General features: G+C 41.8%; 1 protein-coding gene across 1 annotated transcript in view; it reads left to right on the top strand.

Moving 5' to 3' along the window:
• LOC109916393 (A disintegrin and metalloproteinase with thrombospondin motifs 12-like) overlaps positions 1-15,370 on the top strand; it is a 465,504-nt gene that overhangs the window by 219,306 nt on the left and 230,828 nt on the right. Inside the window, exons 7-8 of the mRNA XM_048604457.1 lie at positions 9,346-9,429; positions 13,908-14,032. Of these exons, the coding sequence (XP_048460414.1) occupies positions 9,346-9,429; positions 13,908-14,032 (209 nt within the window). The remainder of the gene's footprint in view (positions 1-9,345; positions 9,430-13,907; positions 14,033-15,370) is intronic.

Here is a 15,370-nt window from a genome sequence, read left to right as displayed (position 1 = left end):
CGGAATCAAGGGTTATAAGGAAAATTGGAGTTGAGGATTATCAGATTTGTCATGGTCTCATTGGATGACAAAGCAGACTCAATAGACTGAGTGGCCTACCTCTGCTCTTACACCTTATGGTCCCAGACCACCTTCAGCTGATATATGAGGCTTTCAATGGGGTAGAACGCACTTCTGCCTACCACAGTGCGAGTGGGAAATCTCTGCCTATTCTGGAGCAGTTTTTGGAGCTGATCTGCTTTACCTTTTCAGCATTTTATTTTGGTTACTTCATGTTTGTACTGCCCTGTTTAATTTTTAAGGTACTCATCTAATGCTGACGTTGGTGTTCTATCCTATTGTATTTAGTTTGAATCTGCAGATGCTTCCCAATCCATTTCTGTCTGCTTCACCACTCCATTCTTTCTTGACAATGTCATCCACACATCTACCAGCCAAAGCACTCTAATGCTGACGATTCAATCCTATTTCATCTATTGATATTTATTTGCTCTCACTATCTGCTTTGAACAGAACTGAAATTGCAGCATCTTCCCCCATTTCTAAATCTGCCTCACAAAACAAAGTTATTTGGAATATGAAAGACCTACAGCCTGTTTGGGCCAGATATTCTATCTACCTACTCAATGGCGTTTTCTTTTTGAAAAAAAGTCCTCTGAAGATTTTGCTACTTCTGCTGTCCAAGTTTACACTTATTGTCCATTTCTAGCTGACTTGTGTACATGGTAGTGTGCCGTCTCGTTCAAACACTGCAGCCTTCATAAAGTTGCTCCCACAATTGTATTATGTCAAGATTGCTGAAAATATTGAAAATTGAAGTATTTGCGAGTGAGGTGGATGGGTAACACCACTCATATCATATGAACACATTTTTAAAAAGCCATATAAACTGGGGAGAACTTTTAGCTCAAAAGGCTAAAAGGTTTCTCATTAAACGAGAAAGGGAATAGGAGTGAGAGCAAAGATGTGCTAACTATTTTCATTGAGACAGAATATGAATGTAGAAGTTCATGAATAGATGTTACTTCTGGAAAGAACTGTTTGAATGAAGATTTACGGACAGATTGTTGGATGTATGTTATTAGAATTTAGGTGAACTATGGCCTGGCGCTGTATTACATTTTCATTGTGTTTCAGATACCAATCTGATGTATTTTTCGTTCTTTAAACTAATAAAGTAATAATGCCTGTACATGAATAGCCTGATGGAGTCAGAAATTGGTTTGGTTGAATTGATAACCCACCTACTTGGATTTGGGTAGGTGAAGTGGACAGCCAAACACAGGTGGATGGAGGATAATGTGAGTAAGTATGAAGTTGTCTACTTTTACAGGAAAAAAAATTACAAAGCAGTATACTATTTAAATGGAGAGAGATTGCACACTTCTGCAGTGCAGAAGAGCTGGGTTCCTGGTATATAAATCATAAAATGTTAGTTTGTAGGTACAGCAAGTGATTAAGGCGTGCAGCATTCAAGTCGGTCAACCCAGACCTGTACAGAAAATCCAGGTATGACCTCTGCAAAGCCATCAGAGATACCAGTAGGCACCAGGTTAGAGGCCCAAACCAACCTTATGGAATCCTGCCACCTGTGGTAAGGCATAAACAACATAATGGGATACAAAATGAAGCAGAGCAACGTAGCGGACAGAGACACATCTCTCCCTAATAGGCTCAGTGCTTTCTATATTCGGTTCAAGAAGAATGCCAAAGGTGTTGTGTCACCTGCCCCGACAGCCCTGTACACACCTGTTCCCTCTGGCACCGCTGCAGATGTCAGATCAGTCTTCCTGAGAGATAACCCAAAGAAAGCGGTGGGCCCAGACAGTGTCCCTGGCCATGCACTCAGATCCTGTGCAGACCAGCTGGTGGAGGTGTTCACTGACATCTTCAACCTCTCCCTCCTACAAGCCAAAGTCCCCACCTGCTTCAAGAAGACCACCATCATCCCAGTACCTAAGAAAGCATGTGCAATATGCCTTAATGACTACCGCTCAGTGGCTCTGACCTCTATAATCATGAAGTGCTTGGAGATGCTGGTCATGGCCCACATCAACTCCAGTCTCCAGCCTGCCTGGATCACCTGCAGTTTGCCTACTGACGTAAGAGGTCCACAGCGGATGCCAGTTCCCTAGCCCTGCACTCATCCCTGGAGCATCTGGACAACAAGGACACCTACGTCAGACTCCTGCATTTCGACTGCAGCTCTGCCTTCAACATCATTATCGCCTCCAGACTGATCTCAAAACTCCACCCTCTGCAACTGGAACCTCAGCTTTCTGACCCACAGGCTGCAATCAGAGAAGATAGACAACTGCACCTCCTCCACGATAACACTCAACACTGGAGCGCTCCTAAAGATGCGTGCTCAGACCTCTACTGTACTCACTGTACACCCACGACTATGTAGCCAAATTCCAAACAAACATCATCCGCAAATTTTCTGATGACATCACCGTGATAGGATGGATATCTAAGAACGATGAGACAGAATACAGAAACGAGATAGAGCGCTTGGTGACATGGTGCAATGTTAACAGCCTCTCTCTCAATGTCAGCAAAACTAAAGAACTGATCATTGACTTCAGAAAGAAAGGAGGAGAACACGCCCCCATGGACATCAACGGAGCAGGGGTTGAAAGCGTCAGGTTCCTGGGAGTGACGATAACCGACAACCTGTCCTGGATTTCCCATATAGGTGCAACGGTCAAGAAGGCACAACAATGCCTGTTCTTGCTCAGGAAATTTGGCATAGGCAAATTCATAGGGACACTCACCAACTTTTACAGATGCACCATAGAAAGCATACTGTCCGATTGCATAGTAGCCTAGTACAGCAACTGCCAGGAGCATATGAAATTACAGATGGTGGTGTGCACAGCCCAGACCATCATGGAAACCAACCTTCCATCTATGGAGTCTGTTTACACAGCTCGCTGCTGCAGAAAGGCGGTCAACATCATCAAAGACCCATCACACCCCGGTAATGCTCTCCTACAACCTCTTCCATCAGGCAGAGGATACAGAAGCTTGAACACACGCACAAGCAGGCTCACAAACAGCTTCTTCCCTGCTGTTATTAGACTGATGAATAGACTCTCTAACTTCAAATAATGTTGATTTTGCCCCACACACATCCTGTGTGGTGTAACCTGTGTGCCTCACTCTGTCCAAGATTTTTTCACCCAGTGATCTGTATGTCCTTGTTTACTGTGAGCTGCCTGTACGGCTGACAAACAAAAGCATCTCACTGTACTTAGGTATACGCGACAATAAATCAAATCCAATCTAATCCAGAAAGAAGACAAATGGAATGTTGGAATTTATTGTAAAGGGAATGAAATGCACAAGTAGGGAAGGTTTGCTGCAGTTGCACAGATTGAAATTTGGCTTGACAGCTCATATTAATTTTTCTTTTTAACATGGTGTTCTTTCACTGAAACATAAGTGCAGAATGCTGCAGATTTGGTTTTAAGAATAGAACTTAATTTTCTAAAAGAAAAGAATTAAAAAGACCCAGGGATCAAGCTGTTTTGGATTTTGTAATGTGAAATGAGGCAGGTTTAATAATGATCACAAAGTAAAAGATCTCTTTGGGAACAGAGACCGTAACATCATATAATTTAGCACTTGGTTTTAGAGAGAAATTTGGGTCAGAAATAAATGTGTTACACTTAAATAAAAAATAATTACTATGGAATAAGGGCAGCATTGGCTAGAGTGGACTGGAATTTTGTTTAGCAGAAAAGACGTTGATGAACAATGCAAGACAATTCACTACCACAGAAGGCTATGGAGGCCAGGTCATTCAGTACATTTAAGACTGAGATAGATAGGTTCTTGATTGTCAAGGGAATCAAGGGTTACGGGAAGAAAGTGGGAGAATGGGGTTGAGGAACTTATCAGCCATGATTGAATGAGCAGACTCGATGGGCCGAATGGCCTAATTTCTGCTCCTGTGTCTTATGGTCTTACAATTAACAAAATAGTTCATGGCTATAATAGTTTCTGTTATCATTCTTGATATAGAAATTAACCATTTACAATTATAGAAATATTTGGCTGTGGATAGTCTATCATTCCAATATGCTAAATATAGGAAATACGTCTGTAAATGATTTCTTGAATTAATTGTTTTCATTTTTTACCCCATTTTAACGAATATTTAAGCATATAAATTTGAAATTGTTGTTTAACAAAAGAGTCGAAGACTGTTTCGCCATGGAATAAGATCATGGCTGATTTCTGACCTCAACTCCAGTTTCCCGTCCTGTGCCCATATCCCTTGATTCTCTAGATATGTGTCTCAAATATATTCAACAGTTGAGCAGTCACAGCTCTGTCTTAGGGAATTCCAAAAATTAAATAACGAAATATCCTCTTGTTTCAGTCCTCAATAGCTGATTCTGTGTTCTAAGAATTTCCCCCGATTTTTGTTCCCTGGTTTCCGGGTTCAGGTGCATAGAGGCAGATGAATTTCTGATTCCGAGAACCTGACATTTAAAAATGGCCCTCTACACTTACCGCTTCTAGTCCAGTGGAACGGCTGGATTGGGAATCCAGTCACATGACCCAGGAAGAATGGAGAAGGTTGCTAGTACCTGAGGCAGGCTAGGCTGAATGCCTGGCTGAGGACTACAGCACTGTGTTCAACGTTCAAAAATAAAGATTAAAATGTAAACATGCCACCTGCTCTCACTCTGTCCCTCCCCTCAATCTTCTTGCATCTTCCATGCCAACCTATTGTACCCACTCTACAGATGTACATGATGCACTTGTGCCAACCTATGCCACCTACATGTGGAGTCTCTAACCCCATGACACCCTGTGCTTTCACAGCTCCAGTTCCCTCAATGCCAATTTACCCGTCCCTCACGGACCCTCATACCCTATATACCCTCAATTATTCCCTTCTCTCCTTTTGGTTTCTATGTCAACACTGCAAACTCATATCATTCACCCAGCACCTTTTTGTCCTTCTTTTCAAATGCCAATGAACCTATTCCTTGGCATGGGCATAACGCAAGACACTTGCAGATTGATGATGTTGCTATTGAGTTAAAATATACAAATTGATACAAAAATATATTGAAATTAAAATTACATTGAAATTATCTCAACTCATCCCTTTTGAGACGCCTTATGTATTAGATGAAGGTGGATTGGGACCATATGATGTAGAAGCACAAATAGACCATTCAGCCCATCACATCTGCTCTGCTATTCAGTGATATTAGGGGTACTCTGATAATCCTCAACTCCACTTTCCTGCCCTTTCTCTATAACCCTTTCTTCCCTTACTGATTAAAAATCTATCTATCTCAGCTTTGAGTTTATGAATGACACAGCCCTAATAGCCCTCTGTGATAAAGAATTCTACAGATTCATTTCTAATGTTTGGGAACAAATATTTCACTTAAATGCTCAATAACCTATTTCAAAAAACATTTCACTGATGCATTTAACCCATATTTATTTAATTCCTATTGTCAACAAACATGACTGATAGGTTTCTCAACCTAGTTCTTCTGCCTTCTCCCAGTAAGCCTTGATCCCCTTGCTAATCAAGGAGCTATCTATCTCTGTCTTAAATGCATTCAATTCCTTCCACAGATTCACTACCTTCTGGCTGCAGAAATTGCTCTTCATCACAGTTTTAAAGGGTTGTCCCTTCACTCTGAAGTTGTGCCCTCGGGTCCTAGGGTCTCCTACTGGTGGAAACATCTTCGCCACATCCACTCTATCCGGGCCTCTCAGAATTCTGTAAGATCCCCCATATTCTTCTAAACTCTTTTGTGTACAGACCTAGAGACTGCAACCAGTTCTCATATGACAAGCCCTTCATCCCTGGGATAATTTTTCTAAACCTTCTATGGACCCTCTCCTTCACCAACACATCCTCCCTTAGATACAGGGCCTGATACTGCTCACAATATTCCAAATGCAGTCTGACTCGCATGTTATACAGCCCCAGAAGTATATCTCTGCTCTTGGTTTCTAGACCTCTTGAAACGAATGCCAACATTGCATTTGGCTTCTGAACCACCAACTGAACCTGCATGTTAACCTTAAGAGAGTACTGAACTAGGACTCCCAAGTCTATTTGTGTTTAAATTTCCGAAGTCTTTCCCCATTTAAAAAAATAGTCTATCTACATCTGTATTCTTCCTCTCACTTCCCCGCGTTGTAGTCCATCTGCCACTTCTTTGCCTACTCTCGTAGCTGGTCCAAGCCCTTCTGTAGCCTCCCCATTTCCTCAACACTCCCTGTCCTTGCACCTATCTTTGTGTCATTTTCAAACCTTGCAACAATGCCCTCAGTCCCTTTGTCTAGATCGTTAACGTATAACATGAATAGTTGTGGTCCCAACACTGACCCCTGTAGAATTTCACTGGCCCCTGGCTGCCATCCAGAAAAAGACCCCGTTATCCCCAGCTCTCTGCCTTCTGCCAGTCAGCCAGTCCTGTGTACATACCAGTACCTTGCCCCTAACACCATGGGTGTAATCTCATTTAGCAGCTTCCTGTGCAGCACCTTGTCAAAAGCCTTCTGGAAATCCAAATAGATCGTATCCGCTGTCTCTCCTTTGTCAAACTTGTTCATTACTTCTTCAAAGAATTCTATCTCCTCAAATTCTTCTCCTTGATGAATCCTTGCTGACTCAGCCCTAATTTCCCTTACACTTCCAATTACTCCGCAATCTCATCCTTAATAATGGATTCTAAAATCTTATCAACAACTGAGTTCAGGCTAACTAGCCTATAGTTTCCTGTCTTCTGCTTTACCACCGCAACCCCCCTCCCCCATCCCTTTAGATGGGGATATTAAATTAGCCATTTTCCAGTCTTCTGACATCTTTCTTGACTGCAGTGATTCATAAAAGTTCGCCACTAATGCCTCTAGGATCTCCTCAGCTATCTTCTTCAAAACTCTGGGGTGTAGTCCATTTGGTCTGGGTGATTTATCTACCTTCAGACCTTTCAGCTTCCCTACTACCTTATCCTTAATGATGGCCGCTATACTGACCTCTATCCTCTGACTCTCTTGAAGTTCTGGTGTGCTGCTGGTATCTTACATTGTGAAGACTGAAGCAAAGTACCTATTCAGTTCCTTCGCCATTTCTTTGCTCCCTAATACTACTTCTTCAGCCTTATTTTCAAGCAGTCTAATGTTTACTGTTGCCTGTCTCATACTTTTCATATATCTAAAAAAATCTTGCAAAATTATTTTATATTCCTAGTCAGCTTACCCTCAGATTCCATCTTCTTCACCACCCCCACCCCCCATTTATTGCTTTTATAGTTATCCTCCACTTGTTTGTAAAGGTTCCCCAATCCTCTGGCTTCCTATTAATATTCAACACATTATAAGCTTTTTCTTTTACTTTTATGCTGTCCCTGACTTCCTATGTCAGTCATGGTTGCCTCATCATCTCCTTTGTATATTTCTTCTTCCTTGGAATATGTGTGCCTCCTGAATTTTCCCTAGAATCTCCTGCCTTTGCTACTACACCATGTTCCTTGCTTGGCTCCCCTTTTTATCAACCCTGGCCAGCTGCTCCCTTATGTCTTTGTAGTTAGCTTTACTCAATTGTAATATCATTCTATCTGATTCAATCTTCTTCCTCTTAAACTGCACGGTTAATTCTATCATATTACAGTCATTGTCCCCTAGAGGTTCCTTCACCTTAAGCTCCCGAATCGAGTCTGCCTCATTACACATCACCAAACCCTGAACTGCCTGTTTCCAAATGGGCCCTATCACAAGCTGTTCCAAAAAAACTCTCATGGACATTCCACAAATTCCTTTTCTTGAAATCTGCTGCCAACCTGATTTTTGCAGTCCACCTGCATGTTGAAGCCCCCCATGATTATTTCATCTGACAAACTATCTTTTAGCACTCAGTCTTAATAAAAGTCAATAACGTCAATGACAATAACTAATTTAATACTGTGACTTATGTGTCAATATAAGTGACATTTGTGAAATAAAATTGGAAAGGTTTTATATATGAACTAATTTTTCTGTAGTTATATTTTGCATATAAGTTAAGTGCCTTGCATATAGCTCTGACGGCTGTCTGAGGCTGAAACAAGGTCACAGCAAATATTGAAGTTATTTGAAAAAAATAACAAAGAACTGTGGATGATGGAAATCAGAAACAAAAGCAGAAATTGATGGAAAACTCAGCAGGTCTGGCAGGATCTGTGGAGAGAAAGCAAAATTAATGCTTCAGGCTCAGTAACCCTCTGTCAGAACAAGAGTTTTTTTTTCCTTTTATTTGTTCACAGGATGAGGGCATCACTGGCTAGACAGCATTTATTGCCCATCCCTAATTGCTAGAGGGCAGTTAAGAGTCAACCACATTGCTGTGGGTCTGGGGTCACATGTAGGCCAGACCAGGTAAGGATGGCAGTTTCCTTCCCTAAAGGATATTAGTGAACTAGATAGGTTTTTTGCCCAACAATGGATTCACGGTCATCATTAGATTCTTAATTCCAGATATTCATTGAATTCAGATTCCACCATCTGCCATGACAGAATTTGAACCTGGGTCGCAGGATTAACAGTCCAACAATAATACCACTCGGCCATCATCTCCCCTTCTATATGAATACTTCACATTGAAGTGTTTGATTCTGAGGTGAGTTTCCGCCCACATAATGATATCATCACTAAAACTACACATTTTCATCTGTAGCATTCCCTGCTATAGCTCACCTGCTGGCAGAAATGCTATCCATATCCTTGTCTCAAGATTTGACCATTCCAATGCATTCTGGCTGATCTACCTCTTTTACTCTCTGTGAACTTGACATGATCCAAAAATCTGCTGCCATAATCTAAAACACACCAAGATCTGTTCACTGATTACCTCAGGACTTGTCAACCAAATTATTGGATCCCATTTAAGCAATGCCTCAATTTTAAAATACCTCCTGAAATCTCATTGCCTTTTATTATTCTTTCCTCCTTTCAGACCCTTTTAAAAACCTCTTTTATGAAATCTTTTAATCTTCAGCCCTTGTACTACCTTATGTGGTTTGGTAGCAATGTTTACTAATAATAGTCATGTGAAGTACTTTGGGATGTTTGACAATGTTAGAAGTGTTATATAAAGCAGGTTTTTTGTTCCAATATACTGAATCTTTCATAGCATTTTACAGATCTTGTAATAAACGACATTCTGTAACCAGAAGATATATCAAATCATTTATTTGCAAGCATAATGTGAGGATACAGTGTTTAAATAACAATGCTTTAATAAGAAATTTGTTTTGGTATGTGTTCGATGTTTTCTGGCTTGAAGGATCAATTAATTTCCCTCTTCTGATGTTGGCACAGGTTGCGAGTTTGTTCCATGACCCAAGTATTGGCAATGCTATCCACATCGTTTTGGTTCGGCTCATTTTACTGGAGGAAGGAGAGGTATTATTCAAGTAGTTTATTAAAATAGAAGTATGAGATTTATGATTACAAGTTTGACTTTCAGTGCAGTGTATTTTTTATCAATGTTACTAAATCGCTGAATATAATTTTTATATATGTGTAAGCAGATATCTATTCTACACCAAAATTTGGACACTAATTATCCTTCTTTAATTTTAAATATTCTTTGATAATTTGTTTGATTCAGTGATATTATTGTTTTATTGATGACTGTTTTCTTAACCAATATCTTGCTGAGGTGCTACTCTCAGTAACGTTGCAGCTTGATAGACCACAGAACTTTAATGGCTCAGATATTCTGCTCAGAGTTTGAAATTTTGATCCAATTAAAAATAACCCAATAATAGATGTCTTCTGTGCTGGAAAGTCCCGGATAGTGGAGATGGCCTAGTGGTATTATTGCTGGACTATTAATCTAGGTACTCAGCTAGTGTTCTAGAGATCTGGGTTCATAATCCCACCGTGGTAGCTGGTAGAATTTGAATTCAACAAAAAAAATTCTGGGATTAAGCATCTACTGATGAGTATGAAAGCATTTTTGATTGTTGAAAGAAACTCATCTGGCTTAGTAATGCTCTTCAGGGAGGGAAATCTGCCATGCTAACTTGGCCTACTTGTGACTCCTGACCCACAGTAATATGGTTGACTCTCAACTGCTCTCTGAAATTGCTCTGACAAGACACTCAGTTCCAAGAGTGGCTAGGGATGGGCAATAAATGCTGACCAGCCAGTGATGCCCAGGTCTCACAAGTGAATAAAAACAAACCTGGCCAGGAAATCCAGCAATGCAGAAAGTACAATCCATTATGTGGCAGTGTGCCATGTTAAGTGATTTAAAAGGTAAGAAGCAGAGCAGCCACTTGTGGCTGTGAAAGGGTAAGGATACATAAAAGAAGCAGGCCATTTGGTCTATCGAGTCCATACTGCTCCTCTGAAGAATGACCCACTCTCCTACCCTATCCATGTAACCCTGCGTTTCCCATAGCTAATCCACCTAACCTGCACGTTCCTAGATACTCCGGGACAATTTAGCATGGCCAATCCACCTAACCTGCATATTTTTGGACTGTGGGAGGAAATCAGAGCACCTGGTGGAAACCCAGACAGACACGGGGAGAACATGCAAACTCCCGTCGCCCGTGGGTGGAATCAAACCCAGGTCCCTGGCACTGTGAGCCGTATGTGTTAGAGAACTTAGAGTAGTAGTTGGTTGAAAGGATCAGTGCCAGCTGGGTGAGGGTGGCCGGTGGATGAGGTTGGTATGATGCCAGGTGGGTAGCCTCCCCATATGGATGAAATCAAGGTGTGAAGGTGGGTCAGATGCCAAGATGCCCAGTAGATGAATGAGTGGTTAGGATGGGTTGGAGATAATGGGGATACCCTTGTGGGGGTGTTGTTTAGGCGTGGGATGTCTGTATGGACAGGTGGGCAAAAGCATACCAGGTTGAACTCTGTCAGGGGGAGGGGTTGCAGAAGGATTTTGAGTTTGGTTGAGCTGTGGTCTGGCTGAGGTAGGTTGGCATTGTGTTAGAGGTGTCAGGCCATTGGGCTGGATGTATTGTGGGTAAGATGTGCTGAGTCTGAGAGGGAGGAGGTGGATGTCAGATCCTTGGTGGGGTTTGCGGTTTTCTGAATGGGTGTTGGTTTTGGGGGAGTGTCAGCAGAAGGAGGGGGATTAACATTGAAGGTAGATTTCAGCTACAACAGGTTGGGGTTGTGGTGTGAGGGGGAAGGGTAAAATGGGTGGGATTTGGGGGCTTAGGGGTGCAGACTTGAGAGGTGGGGGTTTGGTTGTCAGAGGTCTGGGATGTAAGGAGTCAGGGGAGGTTGAGTTGGAGTGGAGAGTTGGGGGTTCAGTTTAATAGGTACCTCATTTTTAAACTCTCAGTGTATTGAGCAGAATGATCGCAACAACTGCCCAATGTTGTTGATCGGATGACAAATAACTTTATTGACCGGCCTGATTTAAATTCAGTTGAAGAGCTGCTTTTGTGTGTTTGAGTGCCATCAACACAGTCACTATTTAGACCGGGTGGGAAATCTGTCAGGCCAGCCATAAAGCATGATTCAGCAGTACAGGGCAAAAGGGGATAGCAGGATTCATCAGGGATTGAATATCGAGCATTAACAAATGGCCACAAGATTATGAACTTGAAGCAGGAACAATGAAGAAGGTAGTCCTAAAGCTGCTGAGTAACTTAAGTTTTGTTCCTGTTGGATCTGCTTCCAGTTTCCAGTTCCCTTGAAGTGATACTTGTTTTGTTGCTTATGTAGTGATTTACTCCATGCTAAAGCCCAGCAAACAGGCCTGGAAATGCAAAATAGATCACACCAGCAAGTTGATATAGCTTAGTGAGACTTCTGGATGTTTCTTCTGGGACCTCCTGTCACCTCATTGGAGATCAACTCAAAAATTTGCAGTGAGCTAGCCTTGAACAGAAGACTATTGGAAACCTCCTTTTTGCAGTTCTTGTGTTAGTGCCACTGTCTTTGCACTCAGGCAGTGCTGTAACCAAAATAAAGGTTTCAGCACCAGACTTAGATTTCATACAAAGCAACAGCCCCAATTGACAGAAAATTTATTTAACTTTAAATATTTATATATAGTATAAAGAAGTTTTTTTTTCCTTTGGACATTCCCTTTTAGTTTTTGTGTGAGTACTGTAAGCTAGGATACAAATAACCTTCAGAAAATGCTAAGGGACAGAGGGAAAGGGACAAAGGAGAAACTGAAGGAAATCCTTATTAGTCAGGAACTGTTACAGGGGAAATTGATGGGATTAAAACCCAATAAGTCCCCAGGGTCTGTTGCTCTGCATCGCAGAGTATTTAAGGACATGGCTCTAGATATAGCAGACACATTGGTGTTCATTTCCCAGCCTTCTGTAGACTCTGGAAGAGTTCCAATGGACTGCAGGGTAGCTAATGTAACCCCTTTCTTTAAAAAAGGAGGGTGAAAGAAAATGGGGAATTATAGACTGGTTAGCCTGACATCTGTAGTGGGGAAAATGTTAGAGTCAAATTATTAAGGATGTAATAAATGAGCATTTGAATTACTTATAGTCAGCATGGATTCACTAAAGGGTAATCAGGCTTTACAAATCTTCTGGCATTTCTTGAGGATGTGACCGGTAGAGTGGAAAAGGGTGAATCAGTATGTGTTGTACATCTGGACTTCCAAAAGGCTTTTGACAAGGTTCCGCACAAGAGATTAGAAAGGAAAATTAAAGCTCATGGTATTGGAGGTCATGTATTGACATGGATAGAGAACTTATTGGCAGACAGGAAGCAGAGAGTTGAAATAAATGGGTCCTTTTCAGAGTGGCATGCAGTGACAAGTGGGGTACTGCAAGGTTCAGTGCTGGGACCCCAGCTGTTCACAATGTAAATTAACAAAGGAATAGAATGTAATATCTCCAAATTTGCAGATGACATTAAGGTGGGTGGCAGTGTGTGCTGTGAGGAGGATGCTAAGAGGGCTCCAGGGTAACTTGGATAGTCTGGTTGAGTGGGCAAATACTTGGCAAATGCAACATAGTGCGGATAAAATTGGGGTTATTCACTTTGGTGGCAAAAACACAAAGGCAGATTATTATCTGAATGGTGGCAGTGGCAGTTTAGGAAAAGGTGAGGTGCAGTGAGAGCAGTCACTGAAAGTTGGTATGCAGGCGCAGCAGAGGTTGAGGAAAGCTAATGGTATGCTGGCCTTCATAGCTAGAGGCTTTGAGTATTGGAGTAAGGATGTCTTGTTGCAGTTATGCAGGGCCTTGGTGAGGCCACACCTGGGTATTGAATTCAGTTTTGATCTCCTAGTCTGAGGAAGGACGTTCTTGCTATTGAGAGAGTCCAGGGAAGGTTCACCAGACCGATTTCTGGGATGGCAAGACTGACATATGAGGAAAGACTGGATCAACTGGGCTTGGTCTCACTGGAATTTAGAAGAATGAGGGTGGATCTCATGGAGACATATAAGATCCTGATTGGACTGGACAGGCTAGATGCAGGAAGAATGTTCCTGATGTTTGGGAAGTCCAGAATTAGGGGATACAGTTGAAGAATAAAGGGTAAACCATTCGAGACTAAGATGAGGAAAAATTTCGTCACTCACAAGGTTGTGAGCCTATGGAATTCTCTCCCATAGGAAGTTGTTGGGGTCACTTCATTAGCAATATTCAAGAGGGAACTGGACATGGCCCTTGTGGCTAAAAGGATCAAGGGGTATGGGAGAAAGTGGGAATGGGATACTGAGATTGCATGACCAGCCATGATCATATTGAATGGTGGTGCAGACTTGAAGGGCTGAATGGCCAACCGCTGCACCTATTTTCTATGTTTCAATGTTTCAATGGGCATAGTCCATCCTGTGGTGTTCACTTAAACATATTGTAATATGTAGCAAATTAATGTCATGCCTAATAGTTTTTCTTCTGATATAATGTCGTTCAAACCTTTTACAGAAAGAATTAAAAATCATTCATCATGCTGACCATACTCTTTCCAGTTTCTGCAAGTGGCAAAGAAATGTGAATCCTAAAAGCGACTCCACTCCACATCACCATGACATCGCCATATTGTTGACTAGGTCAGTTTGATTTTAAAAATGAGAATGAAAAGCAATTGGAAATGTTATTAGAAAATACGAGGTAACACACCAGACTGATCTTTAAAAGACGAATAGCATTTTTTTGATGGCCTCAGAGTTGGCATGATCGACTATGGATACAGATAATAGGGCTTTCTTTCCAACGCATACTTGCTTGCTGCAGATTGTCTTGGTGGATGCAAAGTCTTGGAAATTGTTTCTATTTTCTGAACGACCCTCAGACTGAGATAGTTAATAGTCTTAAACATGAGATGAGCATCAAATATGTACCCAGAAGGCAGGTTAGCATTTTGAATAAGTTAATCAGGCTGCAAGCATTGGTTTTTACCTGTTCTGTATGCTGAGCAACGTCTGGGCAGGATTTCCAGACTAGAGGAAACCTGAGAAGTGTATAGGGTTGAGGTCAGCCTTAGGACAAGGCAAGGGGTGGCAAATTTAAAATAGAGATGAGGAGGAATTACTTCTGTTAAAGGGTCACTATCCCAGAGTGTGATGGATACTGGGCCATTTAATTCATTTTAGGAGGAGATGGACCAATGTTTAATTATCAACAGACTAAAGGGTTATAGTGCTTAGGCAGGAAATTGGAGTTGAGCTGGCATAAGATTAGCTGTAATCGTATTAAATAGTGGAACAGGTTAGAGGGGCTGAATTTCCTATACTTGTTCCTCAATCTTGTGTACTTATTTATGATCTAAGTGCCTTCACTCCTTGTAGCCAAGGAAGAGCAGGAGTTTTTTTTTTCTCCTGGACACCCACCACAAGCTTATCCCTAATAATCCTGCCTCTAATACACTCATTGTTGCCTGTTCCTTGCACCTCTGTCGAGATTGAATTTCCCGTTTGAGATCAAACTCATTCATTTCTGTAGCATGCTAGAAAGTGCTTCTTACCCAATCAGGAACACATCACCTTGTTTTCTGGACTAGGAACCTGTCAGTAATGAAATATGCTGTTTGGAAATAAAATTCCACAGCATGCAGGGAACATACAGAGTCTGTGCCCCATGTACTACCAGGCACCCACACGCAGCCTCCAACACTGAGTTCCACTGAAATATCTCCACTGAGGCTGGTATCCCATCACCAAGCCACCCTTTATTTACATGTGGAGAGTCCTTGTCACTGATCCAGTTCTCCTAGAGCCAGCTCTCAGAATCAACAGAACCTCTGACACTCCTATTCTTATCTGTTAGCCAGGACTCCCTGATTGTCCTTGTTTTTCAAGGACCGCAACTTCCCCCCCTCAGTGGTCGAGAACGCCCTCAACCGTGTCTCCCACATTTCCCGCAACTCATCCCTCACACCCCATCCCCGC

The sequence above is a fragment of the Rhincodon typus genome, chromosome 1, assembly GCF_021869965.1.
Source record: "Rhincodon typus isolate 14 chromosome 1, sRhiTyp1.1, whole genome shotgun sequence".
NCBI lineage: Eukaryota > Metazoa > Chordata > Chondrichthyes > Orectolobiformes > Rhincodontidae > Rhincodon > Rhincodon typus.
Note: the sequence above shows the minus strand (reverse complement) of the source record. Positions and strands in the feature narration are given on the sequence as shown.